This window comes from Nannospalax galili, unplaced genomic scaffold (assembly GCF_000622305.1).
Source record: "Nannospalax galili isolate Female #2095 unplaced genomic scaffold, S.galili_v1.0 scaffold1024, whole genome shotgun sequence".
Taxonomy (NCBI): domain Eukaryota; kingdom Metazoa; phylum Chordata; class Mammalia; order Rodentia; family Spalacidae; genus Nannospalax; species Nannospalax galili.
The window spans coordinates 495,836-513,084 of NW_008351455.1; the positions used below are offsets into that span (position 1 = coordinate 495,836).

Consider the following 17,249-nt stretch of genomic DNA (forward strand, 5'->3'; position numbering starts at 1 on the left):
TAAGCTTTGGTTACAAAATTTTTCTTTGCCATTTCAAGAGCTATTATCTATTATGCACATGAATGTGTGAAAGTAGATAGATATCCAGAGATATTTCACAGTATTCAGTGTTTTTACAAAGTGTAAGTCAGCAACTAGTCTTACTTTCTCTTTCTGTCTTTGTTGGTGTTTTGTTCCATTTTCTCAGTGCTAGCTTTCCTTTCTGGCTATGGAGATTTCCAGTTCAGTGTATATAATAGCTTGCATCCATCAAGAAATGAAATTTGCCAGTCTTCTGGGCAGCATCATGTGGAGGAGAACTGCTCGTAAATTGCCTCTTTCATCGCTTAATTCCCGCCCCCCCAAAAAAAAATACTGAAAAGCAATTGCATCTGTGATGATCCTGATGCTCATGAAAAGGAAGAAGTCAGAGGAAAGAAGAAAGCACTTCCTCCTTACACTATTGTCATATTCTCTCCTCTTGATCTAATAGAAACACACTATTTTTAAAAAGTATTCTATGTTATAAACCTTTTTACTAAATGGGGCTTAAAGAGAATGGGATTAATACACAATGATTTGTTAGGAGAGTTAAGGACAAAATATATGATTAAATGTCTCTAGACTTTCGGAAGAGGAAAATTTGTAGAATATTTTCTGTGACAGTTTTAAGTTCCTAAAAGAACATTCCTGAAATCAAGACTACATTTCTTTCAATTTTTCTGAATCATCCTCATTCTTTAAACATATACATACATATACAAATATATGCATACTTGTATATATGCACAATATATATATGTGATAAAGATAAATATATATACACATACTTATGCCCAATATATTTTATTTTATTTTTGGTCTTTGAGACAGGGTCTCCCTGTAACCCCAGCTGGCCTGGAACTTGCTGTGTAGACCAGGTTGACCTCAAACTCGCAGAGATTAACCTTCCTCTGCTTCCCAAGAGCCAGGACTGAATGTGTGCACCACCACTCCTGGCTTGCCAAACATATTTTATGAAATATATATACAAGTACATATGTCTATACATACAATATATTTTATAATTATGTGCACATACATCTATATACACATATCTACATATATGTAGTTTTATAATGATAAATTAACATATTAAATACAGCAAGCAAATGAATTAGATAAAATAACCTCAAATTCTATAAGGAGCCAATTAGGTAAAACAGAAAGCACTATCAATAGCATAACAATAGCATTACCATAAAACATTTCATAAAGTTCATTATCAATACTTCTGATTAATCTTTCCACTTTAGGTAATTCATTACATTCTATATTAGCCAATTATTTCATTGCTATCTAGAAAGGCAAAAGAGCTAAAACTAATATGGACTATCTACCAAAATTCTGTATGATACATTATAGTTTATTCTACACTTAATGAAGAGTCACCATTTCTGTGCAGGCTTTGAAAATATTAGTGTAGACTCCAATACTATAGTCATTTGAATTTGAACATATTACTGTGGTTCAAATAAACTGTGGTTTAAACAAGATATCAAATAAATACAGGAAAGAAATGTAGAATTCAGAATCTCTGAATGATGTAGAAATGATGCAAACATTTCAAAGTGAAACTCCTCCTTTACTGTTAAAGACTGCTTATAGAGGAAGAACTTTGAAACCTAGGGCTTGGCTGTCAGTCAGAAAAGAAGCATCACTCTTACTTCCACATACATGGAGAATAAAGATGCCAAATAACCCTAAAGTTAACAATGCATAAGTTACAGGAAAGAGGAGACCAATTCCAGTTAAATTGCTACATTTATTTGACAAGTCATAAAATTAATGGAAGCCATTTGTATTTAGCTATTTCTAATTTAGTTGGCATCTCCTACCCAGCTATTTCAGAATAAATGAGGTCTGAAAGATGTCCTTGTAGAAAGCTATCAGAGGCAAAAGGGCTTTGCACCATAGAAAGGGGTTTCTGGACAAGGTGGCTCCTTCCTATACCCAGTGTGTTCTAGAGTCTTCCCCTTAAGCCCTGTGGTAAAAAAAACAAAAAAACACTGTGTTTAAGGTGATGGGGTCAGAAACTCTGAGTCTGAAACCTAGTTTTGCTATTTGGTATTTAGTGCTTAGGAAGTACATAAAGGTTCCCTCATCAGGAACTTAAAAGATAATCACAGTGTCTATATCACAGACCAATTATAAGGACTCACAGGGCCAATGCACACAGAGTGCTAAACCGAGCATTGGCATATGGTATTCTTTACCATGAGTTCTTGCTATTTGCAGCCTATACATACTGTCAGTGGTTTCTTTGGCTAGCAAGATTCTTTCTGAGTGGTCATTGCCCAATCTATGGGTATTCTAGATTCTCAGTGAACTTTTTTCCAGTCCTCCTGAGAGTCAGGCTCTGTCCTGTCCCCTGGCTTTTGCATGCACTGGTCCCTCCACCTGAAACTCTCATCTTTCCCCCTTCTTCTTACAATGATCCTTAAACTAGTTAGTGCATTCCTGAGGCGGCTCTAGAAATATCTTTGGGTTCTCAAAAGTTCTCCGTGAGATTTTTTAAAATCTATTTTCCTTTTAATTGTAACCTTGATACATAATAAAAGCATGTTCAGGTTCATCTGAATGAAGTTCTCTGTGAAATTTGAAAAATCTACTTTCCTTTTAATAGTAATATAAAAACACAATAAAAGCATATTCAGGTTCATCTGAATGACCACTTTGTCACCACATAACTTAGCCAAACCTCAGTGCTGGCATTTGTACTTAGAGTTACCTTGTGCTTATGTAGGGTTTTATAAGCCAGTAGGAGAGACCTAATAAATATATGCTGTGTCTTAGGCTATAGAGGGACAACAGTAATGTGGGACACTGAATCTTATGTATGAACAAAAGGTAACATAGTTAGAATAAGGGTCTTTGTGCTGTGTGTTTCTGCCCTGCCACATTGCTTAAGCCACTGTAAGACCTCCATTCTTGCAGTATACATTGAACTCTCAAGAGTCAGCACCTCAGCCACCATAATTTGACACAGATGATAATTTGCACAATGTGTGTGATTGCATCATGTGTTATTAGACCACAGCAGCCCAGATGCTGGGGCACTGGAACTCCAGATCCAAACAGCCAAGGACAGGGTCTCAATTCTGCTCCTTCTTACATCCTTGGGATGTAATGAAGTCCTCTGTGCTTCATGTATTTCACCTGTAAGATGGGGAAGCCATAGCACTTCCTACAGGGCTGCTGTAACCATTAACTAGAACCCCTCAGACTGGTGCCTAGCCTAGGTAAGCACCCATGGGTATCTGCTACTATAGTACTGTTCAGTTATGTAGGCAAATGTCTATATGTGTATATATTTTTAAATATTTTATTTATTGTTTTTATTTTATGTATATGAGTGTATTGCCTGCATGCATGTAAGTGCACCTGTGTGGTGCAATGCCATGGAGGTCAGAAGAAGGTGTCATATCCCCTGGAACTGGAGTTATGGACAGCTGTTAGCAGCCATGTGGGTGCCAGGATTCTAAACCGGGCCCTCTGCAAGAACAGCCAGTGCTCTTAACTGCTGAGTCATATCACCAGCCCCTACATACATATATTTTACAGTTTTAAAAACAGTTATTGCTATGGTAAGGTCAAAAGCCCAAGTTTGTAGTTAGGCTAATGTTTGTACACAATCAAGTGATATAATGAAAGTAAGTTTATGCTGAGGACCTGATAAATACTCTGACCACCCTAACCTAATAAAGTCAACATAACCCTAGAACCTGGCACAGTCAGTAACAACTAACAGACCCTCAACAAATATGTAACAAAGAGTGCCAGAGTCTGTTATCTAAGTGACTCCAAAACCATTAACTGCTGCAGTAGAGGCACAAAGAACTGAGAACACAACTGGGGAGGTGGAAGGCAAATTAAAATCCTAGAGACAGGCGTCCAACAAACTGAAGAGCAAACACCAAAGGGTTGTGACACCACACAAAGCCACATGAACACTGCCTTTGGTGTTCATTAACACTGTCACTGCAGAAAGTGCTGTGACATGAGTTCAAGAAAGCACACAAAATAAGAAGGAACATTCTAACCAACGGCTGATCGCGACATTTAAAAAATTCATAAGGAAATAGCGACAGTAAGACTTACACATTTAGCCATACTGTTTATGAATGAAGTGGTGCTATAGTTTGGATCTTGGACCCCAGAGGTCCATGTGTTAGAGGCCTGGCTACCAGTCTGTGGCACTATTGGGAGTTTAATGGAAGGAGTTAGGCCACTAGGAGGTGCCCTACCCTGGGCTGACCTGCCTCTCCCTCTTTTCCGCTGCTTCCTCCCTCCTTCTCTTCCTCCTGCCCTTCTGGGCCGCCATGGGATAAATCAACCCTCTCTACCACACATTCCCACCACAACGCACTGTTACCACAGACCCAAACCAATATGGTCAAGTGACGATGTGAGAACCTCTGAAACCATGAGCTAAATAAACCTTTCCTTCTCATAAGTTGATTTATCTCAGGTACTTGTTCCAGTGACTGAAAGCTGACTAACACAGGAGTCATTTTCATAAATTCTATTCAATTATCTATAAGAGGGAAGGTCTTATTTCTCTCTTTAATAAGTTATCCTACATAAATCTATAAGGAATTCAGAGACTTTTCAGAAAGACTTTTAGCAAATTTAATCTTCTCTAATTCTTCCCTTCATCTTCATATTTTCCCCTAATGTGTGTTTCTTTTTGCTGATATGCAAAGTCTAAAACACACACACAGTATAATCACTGCCTTCATAAATCACTATCACCGAAGGTAACACAACTTATGTCCAAATATTTTGTGCCAAAAGAAGGTAAACATGACCAGTGAAGACTGAGCTGTTTCCCTTACTTGAACAACAATGCTATTTCTGAGGTATTTTTGCTACATGGTATGCCTGTATAAGTTAAAAGCAAAATAAACTTTGTATTTACTGAACAAAGTGTTTAGGGTGGGAATTTTAACATACAAGACTGAGTTTATTTTTACTTGTAAAAATGAAGGTTGAGAAAAAAATAGGAAACTCATGGCTGTTTGGCTAGACAATCCCCAATTAACCAAAGGTGAAAGAAGAGTGTCACTGAATGTTTACATTTAAGCTAATGTTCTGTAGATGTCCGACTTCTGCTTAATGACCACTAAGCATTTCTGAGCTCTGGCTTTGCTCAGCCCAGTCTGGCTGGGAATTTCCAGAACCTGGGCAGACCTCCTGAGTCTAGGGTCATGATCCTGCCACAGAACTGTGCTGTCTCATTTAACCTGCTACAACCCAACCAAAAAAGGCCTTGGCTGAAAGTACACTCCTTTTTCTAAGAGAGACACCCACAGGCAATACTGCTGTCAGGGTTCCCCTCCTCTGCAGGCCCTCAGCCTCATCCCTAGCCCAAGACCTCATCTTTTCTTCCCCAAGCATTTGCAAGAGGCTGCCAAGTGTTTGCAGTCTGGATGGCCTCCAGTCTGTCTGGAATGTTATCAGAGAATCTTTCTTACACACAAATGGGATCATTACACACCACCCATCCTAAACCCATTTATAATTCTTTAACAGCTTCCGGATGCCTCCGGATGAAATGCAATTCCTTGGCAGGACATATGAGGTCCTCAAGATGTCGCTCTTCCTGCTTTTCCACCTCATTTCTTCCACTCCTGTGAACATGTCAGATCACCCAGCTTTAAAACTTGCTTTCAACATGCTCACATGCTTGCATCTTTGTAACTGTGACCCCTTCTTCCTGGAAGGTCTTTCCTTGTTTCTGCTTCTTTCAACTCCCAATTCTGTCCACACTCCTATCCATTTGTCTTTTTTCTGGACTGCTTTCTCTTTGGGGAAATCCCTAACTGTGTTTCCAGAGTGGGCTCCAAGCCTCTGTAACAAACTTGGCAAGACTGTAGCCATTTTCTCTTGTGTTGTCTCCACCATAAGGCCAGGAGTCCCAGAGGTCAGTGAAACCCAGTGCAACTTAACAGTTAATGAAGGAAGCTATTACAACTGCAAACTACCATAAAATGCACTTCAAAACAGTTGGCCCTCAGTGAATTTGATGTAGAACACAAGCCTACCACAGCTTCCCTGAACCATTTTATTTTGTTTTATTCTCAATCAAGATTTTCAATTCTTTACACACATTTGACAAACACACAGACTTCTTGATAAATGCTTTCCTTCCTAAAAATTCACTTATGGCTACCCACAGTCTCTGTGCTCAAGGCTAACCTCTGCATTAATGAATTTAAGGCACTCTTTAATTTGGTTCTATTACATATTATTAGATAATAAAATAATAGTTAACATTTATTGATAGCTTACTGCGTGCCAGGCACTATTCAGAGAGCTTTTCATAAAGATTATCTTTCTAATAAGCTTTGCAGATGTATTTAAATAACTCATATTCACCCAGACCTTACCACATACCAGAGAGGCTTCCCTAGTAATTAAGTCATTTAATCTTCCTAACAAACACAGATAGGTATCATCATTACCTCTGTTATTCAAATGAGGAAAATAAAACACAGAGGGATTGAGCAACAGGTTCAAAGTCACACTGCTCTAAAGTAAGGCAGGATGGAATGGAGCCCAGCGAACCCGGATTCCCAAGCTCCAGGAGGTCCCACTGAGCAGAGCATGGCTCTATGCAGTCCCCTGGGCTTGGTGGCTGCACTGCACCCCAGGAGTGTGCTCCTGCATGCTGCTGCTCTCCTATACCTGTGGGAAGCCCACAGTGCTGCTCTGCTCAGATCCTCCTCTGGCCACACCCCTTCTCCCAGCTCTGCATCAAGGCTCATTTTCTGGTTTAAAGCCTTTTCAAAAACATCCCCCACCTTTGAGCTTTCGCCTTCCTGTCCACACTGATAGCACAGATGCCAAATTTTTTCACCACTGTTCCCTTTAGGACTCTGGCTTACTGTCTTGCATGGTTCTTTGTCCTATGAGCTCCTTGAAGACACCAACCAGGTGACTGTTTATGGGGCTTATAGCACTCAGCCCCATGACAGACCCAGAGGGCTGCTTCGTATATTCTTGTGGAAGTAAATGCAAAATGAAGTCAGACTCCCCTTCCCCATGTGGCAGACTGTTGTACCCTATAACCATCTCTCTAAAATTGACCAAAAACTCTGAATAAATTCAGATTTTCCTATTTTTCCTATTTAACAATAAGTACTGGAAAGAACAAAAAAGAACACTAGAAAGAAAGCTAGAAATAGAGTTCAAGTTTCCTCAATTAAAACCACCAGAATAGGCCTCATCCTGGTGCAGCTGAAAAATAAAACCAGTTCTTCCTCAAATCTGTCATGAAAGCTCTTATTTGATTCCAAATGTAATTTGCACTTAGTCTAATGATACAGAGCAACTGTAACCTGGATGAATGGGAGCCCTCCTCTGCACGGCAAAGTCCCCTTGGCAGAAATCTCACACGTGGCAATTACACCTTCGTATTTTCACAGTAACCTACTTGGCTGTGTCAGCTCCGCTGGTTATTAAGGTGTTAATCAAAAGCTCATGACCGTATCTTGCAGCCACATGGAGAGGTGTGTTGCCATCCTTATCCACACAGTCAATTTCACCTCCTGAAAGAGATTTTAATAGAGCATCACTCAAAGATTCATGTGCTACGTTCTACCCCAGTCGCCCAGGCACACGTGTTGATTTCCTTTCTACTCCGGTATGTGTCTCTGCTCTGAAGTATAGGAATGATTTCTATGATGGCAAGTTACCACCTGACATTGTGGCAGTATCATATCTGCACAGACAGAAGTCTACTAGAAATGCTTTTGAAAAACCCATATTCATCTCAAGAATCTAAAACCTTACACCCATATTCCTGCTCACGATAGACAATATGCTCAAATTCCATAAAACACAACTCTGGAGACATAGGGAACCTCACACTGAAGTATAAGATCCAAAGGGGACAGAGTATTCAGGAAAAGATTCCTGTAGTGTGGTGACCCAGCTTCAAATGTGGATAAATAAGATGAGAAAAAGCATGAAATAAAAACTAAAAATACCACGTCAATTATTTGTAATCCTGTCCATACAATATTTCCATCTTGTCTTGTTTCCCCTCAAACTTTTTACTTCACATTTCTTTTCTTTTTCATGTATATGTGCATAAATATAATGGTCTACTTAGTTATCTGAAGAATCACTTAAAAATCATTTAGGTATCATGGCATTTTACCCTTACATATGTTTCCCTTAAGAATAAAAAGTATTCTCACATATAAATACATCCCATTATCTTACTGAAGAAATTTGACATGGTATAATGTCATGTCCTCTACAGTGTATATTGCATTTTTTTCCATTATCCTCAAAATGGGCTTTATAACTGATTAGATTGAGAGTTAATCAAAGACTGATGGCAACTGGTAGTCAAATCTCTTCAGTTGGTATTAATTTAAAACAACCTTTCTGCTTTTTATTTATTTAAAATACCTCAGTGTCATTAATATCTTGAAAACCAAGCCAGGTTGTGTAGCATATCCTGTGTTTCGGGACTGTCGGACGCTGTCCTCATCGCTAGATTTACACTAACATTTTGGCAAGAATATTCCAGGACTGATGCAAACTTCCCACTGCATGTCTCCAGTACACACACAGGCTGAGTTCTTCTGCCGTAGGGTAATGTAGTGTCTGATTATTTACAACAGGCAGAGTTTCAGGATGGAAAGATGAAGATGCTGGTCATGGTTATGTATTAATGGCATTGGAACTATTAATTCTCATTAAAAACTACAATGATAATTTTTTCCATTCCATGTATTTTACTGCAATAAAAAAAGCATTTGATTACTTAGATGGTATCTGCCAATACATCCTGGGACCAAAAAAAAAAAAAGCCTTTACCCCCTTATAATTAGCAAGCATTTTGTGTAGTGATAGTTTAACGCTATATGAAAATGTAATTTAATATTCAATTTCCAAACAAACTTTCCCATAATGATTTCAGCATATACAGGGAGACTATATTCAACAGCTACCTGAACACTTGTGCTGCTGCTTTGTTATATAGTTGGTTCATCTGATTCTGTTTGCTTTAAAATTTTTACTAGGTTTAATTTAATGTATGAATATGCAAAATGTTTGTCAAATTATATTTTTCAAAAGCCTCATTTTTAGGGGCTCAGTTGGTAAAGTAGTTATTGTGGAAGCATGAGGCGCTGAGTTTGATCCCAGCACCCAAACAGGAGCACTGGGACTCCTGAAATTGATAGCCAAGGTTGACCTTTGTCCTCTACATGTGTACTTACCCACACAAAAACAACCACACTGGCACACACACACACACACACACACACACGTACACATGCACACACTCATGCACACGGCCTCATTTGCATTCCTATTCCATTACTTCCTCCTCTCTACTTCCTATAGTAATCATTTTCATTGCTTTTAGTTTATGCTTCCTGTGTTTCTCTGACAAAAAAAAAGTTTTCCCACTTACTATATCCTGCAACTCTACTTTAATGATCACTTATTGGACATGACCTCAATGCTATGCAGCTCTGTTGTTGTCCACTGCGTGGATGAACTAGTTTAGTAAATCATCTCTATGGATTAGGCTGTAAATAGCATTTTGATATAATCAGGAATGCTGTGCTAAATAACCTCAAGTGTATGTACTGTTTCACACTTGGTAGATGCAGCTTCTGAGTAAATTCCTAAATGGGCACTGTCTAGTTTAGAGGGTAAATGGATGTATGGTTTTGTTAGGGTTTGCTGAACCTCTCTCTGTGGCGCTGTATAACTTTGCATTCTAAACAGCCTGTGGCAGTGTGCCTCTTCCTCAGTTTCATCAAGCTTTTGAATATTTGCCATCTGATGACTGAGAACTGATATCTCGTGGGATTTTCATCTGCATTTCTCTTATTACAAAGGAAGTTGAACATCATCTCCTCTATCAAGAGACATTTGTTTATCTTCTCCTAGGAGGCATATTTCATGTCTTTTGCCCATTGTTCTAAATTTGTGTGTCAGTATATGGTCTTTTATTCCTTTATTTTCAAAAGCTCTTAAAACATTTAGGAGATTATGTATTTATCATAATGTATGCTGAAAATATTTTCCCCCAGCTTCCTATGTCTTTGGTTTTATTTATGGTATTTTCATTCTATTAAAAAATTATAATATATAAGCTTTTTCCTTTATTGTATTTGAGGTTTAAGGTGTTAGAAAACCTTTCTGCATATTCTGGTAATAAATAAGTGAATGCTTTGCTTACTAGAAAGTTTCATTTGTTAGGTTGAGATGTCTGATCCATTTGGAGTTTATTTTGGTAATGGTGTCTTAGTTGTCTGATTGCTGAATAAAGTTCCCTGAAGGCTAAAAGAATGAGTCCAAAACAAAGGCTCCAGCAACTCATAAAGGCAGAAAGTAGATTAGTGCGTGCCAGAGCTGGGCAGAAGAATGGAGAGTGATTGCTAATGGGGATAGTGGGAACATTCTGGATACATGGTGGTGATCATTATACAATCCCAGAAAACAGTGAAATCCACTGAAGTGATTTTTAAAGGATTTTTTGTTTGCTTGTTTTTGTTTTGAGACAGGATCTCACTATGAACCCAAAACTGGCCTGTAACTCACTACACAGACCAGGCTGGCCTCAAATTCACAGAGATCCACCTTCCTCTGCTTCCCAAATGCTGGGATGAAAGGCATGTGCAATCATACCTGATCCTGAATTGTTTTCTTTTAAATGGTAACTTCTATAGTGTGCAGGATAGCTTTAGTGTCAACTTGACACACCTGGGTTGAGGGAGCCTCAATTGGGAAATTGCCTTCATTGGACTGGCCGGTGGCCATGTCCATGGGGCACCTTCTTGATTGTTGAGTGATGTGGGAGGGTCCAGCCTACTGTGGGTGGTGCCACCCATGGGAAGGCAGGCCTGCATTGCATAAGAACACAGGCTGAGCAGGGGCCAGGGGAGCAAGCCAGTAAGGAGCACTCCTCCATGGCTTGTGCTCCAGCTCCTGCCTCCAGGTTCCTGCCCTGAGTTCCTACCTTGGGCTCCCAGATGAACTGTGACCCGGGATATGTAAGCTAAATAAACCCTTTCCTCCCCAAGTTGGTAGTGGTCAGAGTGTTTTGTCACAGCAATGAAGAAACAAACTAGGACATATAATATATGAACCATATATGAATTCTATAGTATATGAATTGTGTCTTAATTTAAAAGTAAGATCTGGGGCTGAAAAGATGGCTTAGCTGGAGAGATGGTTAAGAGCACTGGCTGCTCTTGCAGAGGATCCAGGTTTAGATTCCAGCATCCACAGGGAGGCTAACAACCACCCTTAACTCCAGGTCTAGGGGATCTAATGCCCTCTTCTGACCTGTGGAGGCATTGCATGACAGGGTGCCCATGCATGTAAAATACTCATGAGAGAGAGAGAGAGAGAGAGAGAGAGAGAGAGAGAGAGAGAGAGCTGCTAAGCATGGTGGCACATGCCTATAATTCTGGCACTCAAGAGGTTGAGGCAGAAGGATAATGACTTCAAAGTCATCCTGGACTACATAGTGAGTAGTATGTAGTGAGTTGGGGCTGGCCTGGGCTACATAGCAAGACCTTATTTTAAAAAAAGAAAGAAAAAGAAAAATGAAAGGCTCAAATAAAGGTACAGAAAAGTAAAAGGTGAAGTAGGAGACGGCACCATGGGAAAACAAATCACAAGAGGTATTTGTTTTTACAGAAGTGGATATGCACTTAAACTTTAACGAAAACCAAGTTAACAATACCCAGTATACTGGGGCACAGAGGAGTTATTCTGAGGTTCTACTTTTTAGTTATCATGTTCAGAAATAAATCTCTGCATCACTATGGAAAGCTGCAAGCTACTGAATTATGAGGTTGAGCTCTTAGGAAACAGGTATGCGAGAGTGGATCTCACTAAACGGTTATGTTCTCCCAGTCACCTCACTCCCCAGCACTGCAAAAAGGCAGACAAAAAAGCCAGTCAACAAAGTCCCATTAGCTCTTACCTTAGTTCCTTATTAATTATATGATGCTATTAATATACACATATTTTCATAAGATAAACTAATATTGTAATGTCTAGTATGTACATCTGTATATGCCAAAATGAGAAATATAAAATCCCAAGAAATGTAAATATTATATGAATGGCTTTGATCAATCTAGGAGATATGCTTGCTTAAATAACATATTTCTGATGAAAACAGTAATTTTCTCATTGAAGAAATTTAGATGATTAAGTAAAATACAAAGAAAATAGAAGTCACACATAAAACTCCTGATTACCCCAAAGAGTATTAATATTCTGGAACATTTCCTTCCAGTTGTGTGTGAGTATGTGTATGTATGTATATATGTGTGTGCATGTTTATTTGTATGTATATGCATGCTTGTGTTTATGTGTATTATGTGCACATGCATGTGTGTGCATGTATGTATGTATATGCATATGTATGTGTATGCATTTTATCTAATTTTTGCCCACAGCTGAGATTGTAGTGTAGAAATAGTTTTGCATTCTACTTTTTCCCTTAATACTATATCACAAATACTTTCTATGTGGCTATTTTTTCATTCATATAACTGTAAATGGTTATATAATATCAGTAATTTATAGAATTTGTTTATCAAGTCCCCAGTTATACATTAGAGGCTATTCCCAGATTTATGCTATTAAGAAAAACACAGGAATGAGTATCTTTACAATGAATCTTCACACTTCAGACCACTTCCTCTAACAACATTTTTGGATGTAGAACTGTTGGATCAAAAGTCTGACCATTTTCAAGGCTCTTAGCAAGACTTAAGAAACAGCATGAGAAAGGCTGTGCCCCTCTGCATCCCATTAGAAGTGCACTCTAGCATCATGCCAGAATGAACCACTGAGAGCCTTCTCAGATCTGCAGAAAGAGCCAGGGCTGCAAGCCCAGGATACCGTCTCTCCTAATATTTGTTCAGCCTTTCGTTCCAGTGAACCCCACTTTTGATTATCATGATAAACAAATCCCCAAGGTTTATTTTTAGGAAATAATTTTTTCTGGAAAAGTACATTGTTGAAACATAGTCAATGAGAATCTTTACTAAAAAGTAAAATAAGTACCGAAATGTGTGCTCTTGTGGAGGGGGTAAATGCTTCAAAAACTGAGATTACCACACATAGATTCAAGAGCTTCCCTCTGTAAGAAAGATTTTTTTTTTTTTTTTTTTTTGGTCTTTTTGAGACGGGGTCTCCCTGTAGCCCCAGCTGTCCTGGAATTCACTATGTAGACCAGGCTGGGTTTGAACTCACAGAGATCCACCTGCCTCTGCCTCCCGAGTGCTGGCATGTGCCACCTGGCTTGTTGAAAAGATTTTTATGTCTAAATTATCACTTGAAAAGTCAATTTGCTGCCAATAAGTTTGCACATGTGCAGGTGGCAACTTAATCACTATTTACGAAAGGTAATCTCTTCCTGTCTTTGCCCATGACAGAGAAATGCAAATGGCAACCTGAGCCCAAATACTGATCTTTACTCAAATCTTTATTTCTCTGGCATGGTATTTATTTTTAGAATGGGTTATTCAAATAAATATGTTACGATCATTCCTGTAAAAGCAATAATCTCTCTATGTATGTTCTTAAATGAATAGAAAAATTCAAATCATTCACCAAATTGTCAACAGAAATTCTGACCAGAGAGATCATAGAAGACCTCTTAAACAGACCACTGATTAGTTTTCAGTGACCATATAGTCATGTTTTAATGAGGAAAAATGATAAAGTTAATTACTGTGATAATCTAGGCACTGAGGAGATAGCTCATTATGATCTTATTTTAGAGGTTTCTGTTTAGGTAAATTCGTTTTCACAACCTGATAGTACCTTGGCAGCCATTTGGTATCTATGGTATCCAGAGCAATCCAAGCACATGTATCTGTCTAATACCACACTGTGCTCTGCCTGAAAGGTTCAACCATGGAACTGACCTGGGAAGATGGGGGAAGGGGATCCTTAGACTTGAGCGAAGACTTTGCCCTGGACACCATTACATAATTCAACATCCTTCCCAGTTGACCACCACAAAAGTTTCTAAAGACATGCTCAGGCCTCAGGTTTACCAGCCTCAAATATACCAAAAATTGAGTAGAGAAAGAAAAGAGTGGAAAAAAATATCAGCAAGGGTAGTGAACAAGGTCCGAGCCAACAAGAACTCTTCGTGATGTTTCATTTCAAAAACTGATTTAAAGTCAAACAAGGATAACGACCATTCATGTATGCCGTAGTTGTCATTTAAAATGTTTTAGGAGAGCATCATACCTTGGTAGAAAAACAATAGAGACTGTGCATTTGTACGTGAAAATAGATTTCTACCTAAGTACAACCTCTGGATGAGTGAGTTTTTACTGTATCAGCGCCCTTTAGACATTCCCACTTGACAATCAACCCCTGCTTCGAGTATAAATTCAATATCTTTATTATTCATCTGATGATTTCAAGTTAATGCTACAAACTGACCATTAATAATTAGTGAGGAAAATAAGCATTTGCAATGTTAAAGGTATGCACAACATGTCAGAAGAGATGATCAGCATTACCTAAGCACTCATCTGAAATTAGTTTTCACCACTGCACAAGAAAGAATGGTCATCTTATTAAATTGCTTCGGAAGGCTGTGACCCAAAAGGTCAAAAATCTCACACTGAGTCATTGTAAGCTAGCACTTTTAGAAGCTTCAGAAATAGAGCTTGTATAGGAAGAGTCAATGGCAGTATCATCTTTGAACTTTGTAATGTGCTGGCCAAGAATCTGAGGCAGCCACCTTATGCCAATATCTGGGTCAAATGCCTCTTATTCCATACTGGGTCATCTTCTAGTTCCTGTCCCTCTCTTGCTGTGACAGTGTAGCTTGCAACAACAAACAAAATGCTTATTAACTGAACAAGAAAAGGACTTTTTTTTTTTTAGGGATTATCTTCCCAAAGCTAAATGATGCTGGAGGAACCAGGCTATTACATAGATTTCATAACCCTGGCTGGAGAATAGTCTGTAAATTAGAGAAACACTAAACAGAGGTCAAACACCAAAGTTATTTAGCAGATCAAACAGAGAACTATAAAGAATATCCCTTAGTGGCACGGCAAACCATGTTCCCACATGGTAGTGCCTCCCAGTTCCAAAGGACAGAGCGGCTTGTGTGCATTGTAACACATCTGGGAACTGACACCAGACCCTGGGGTGTGTGCCTTTGGAGAGGGAGGGTCTCAGCAACAGCAGGATCTTTCCTCAAGGAAACAAACAAACAGGACAAAATAAAAGAACTTCCTCTTCTCCCCAAGAACATGTTTTCAATGCCCAAAAAGGTCAAATGAACTCACAGTTCTTATGTGTGTGATGAAAACAAAGACTCGCCAGCAGAGAGAAAACACCATATTGTCCATCCATGCAACAACCCTGCTCCAAATATATGTGCCTCTTGAGTGAACAGAACTCAAGTTTAACAGAAAAAGTTAAAGCATCATTATTCTTCCAGAGAGATGCATATATAAGTACGGTGGCCAAGAGGTCCTGATTCTAGACTGCCTTGTGTTCCAGACCCTGATCCTCAGCATGTATCCTGACACCAATACAACTGCTTTACCTCACTTTCTTCATCTCTGAATGAAGCATACCTTTCTCCTGGGGTGGCTGGAAGGAATTATGTAGGGTGTTTGGCTCAGAGCCTGGCACAGCATGATTATTTGGCCAATGTTAGCTTTACCATTATATGAACTAACCTTTATATTATAGCCACTGCATCCTCATCAATTCAGGCCTTTGGATCCTAGCCCACCCACAAGCAGGATGCCAGGGAAGTCAATGATGGGATAATCTTTGAAACAAAGATCTCTTAAACATAAGAGCTAAGACTCTCAGATCTTGACCCAACTTTAAAGTGTAACAAGAGGCCATGGAAATCCTCAAGTCCACAGGATGACTCAGAGAAGTCAAGCAGCCAGCAGGCTCACTAGGAATGCTAAAAGCATACTAGCAAGGCAGAGGGAGATGGAAGCATGGCCTGGCACAAGGTTAGGACAGTAGGAAGGCAGCACTGATAAGAGAAAAAAATTGTTCTGTCTCCAACCTTGTCTCTGATGCTTGCTGGCAATCATTTTAATAAGAAATAAAACTTCTTATCTCGTATAGCTAAAACCCATTGATTAAACTCATATTAAGAAAAACCAAAGGGCTCAGTGGGCAAGAGGTTCAGCTCTAAAAGCATTAGGACTTGTATTCAAATCCCCAGCACCCACATAAAAAGTTGGGCTTGGCTATGTATGCCTATAACCCCAGCATTGGGAACCAGACAGGCAGGTCCTGTACAGGTATAGAAATCATTTCATGACAACTGGTTGAGAAATACAGCAGGGTAAGAAAAGTGCTCAAAAGAGAGAGGCCGGGTCACTTCTCCCCCTTTATTTATATTTCTTTGAGTAAAATGGATGTCCAAGACATGGGTCATATTTCAAATTAGAAACAATGGGTATTCTGCAGTGAATTTCCACTTTGCCTTCCTTGACTCACTGGAAACTTGCTAGATGCCTTTTCCCCTGCAGCTTCACTGAGATGATTATAAATTTCCTCTGTGCTGCTGTGGATATTTTGCTTCTGAAGCATCATTTCAGTGGCTGGTTTTCCATCTAGATGTCAAATGACTTTTTTGGCTTTATGACTTGAGTGCCTAAGTTATAAATCCTTGCCACTAACAATTCAAGTATATGACACCAAAAATTCTTACAGACATAAAATATATTGAGGGATCCAAGAAAAGTCACACACGTTAGAATTCTAAGTGAAAGTTTGAATCTACTAAAAATAACCTTTAATCCCAGCATTCATGAGGTAGAGGCAGGTGGATCTCTGTGAGATGGAGGCCAGCCTGGTCTACATAGTGAGTCCTAGGCCAGCTTGAGTGACAGGGAGACCCTTTCTCAACCCTCCAGAGAAGTTTAGGAACCACCAAATTGACCTAGTACATCAGCTTAATGTCTGAATCAAGACTTTGGGTTTTTTTTCCCCCAAATTGTCTCTAACGTTTGCTAAGATCACATATTGTATTGTCAAAGTCAAACTACTCACAGATGCCTACTACAGCCCACTAAGAGTAACAAGAGCCTTGGTATGAAGTGATACTGCTGAGGACTTTGATCTCAGAGAAATCCAGTGGCATTCAAGTACACTTTTGTTGACAACATGGAAAATTACTGTTATGTGGCTTTCTCAGCAGTCTGTCAGCCCTGTGACTTTATGAT

The 17,249-nt window shown here is 39.2% G+C and overlaps 1 protein-coding gene across 5 annotated transcripts in view; it reads right to left on the reverse strand.

Annotated features, from left to right (window-relative positions):
• The window catches only part of Ankrd44 (ankyrin repeat domain 44), a 350,075-nt gene that overhangs the window by 109,873 nt on the left and 222,953 nt on the right, over positions 1–17,249 (reverse strand). For all 5 annotated transcript variants that reach the window (XM_017801989.2, XM_017801990.2, XM_029553616.1 and 2 more), the window contains exon 10: positions 7,457–7,571. In XM_017801989.2, the coding sequence (XP_017657478.1) occupies positions 7,457–7,571 (115 nt within the window). The remainder of the gene's footprint in view (positions 1–7,456; positions 7,572–17,249) is intronic.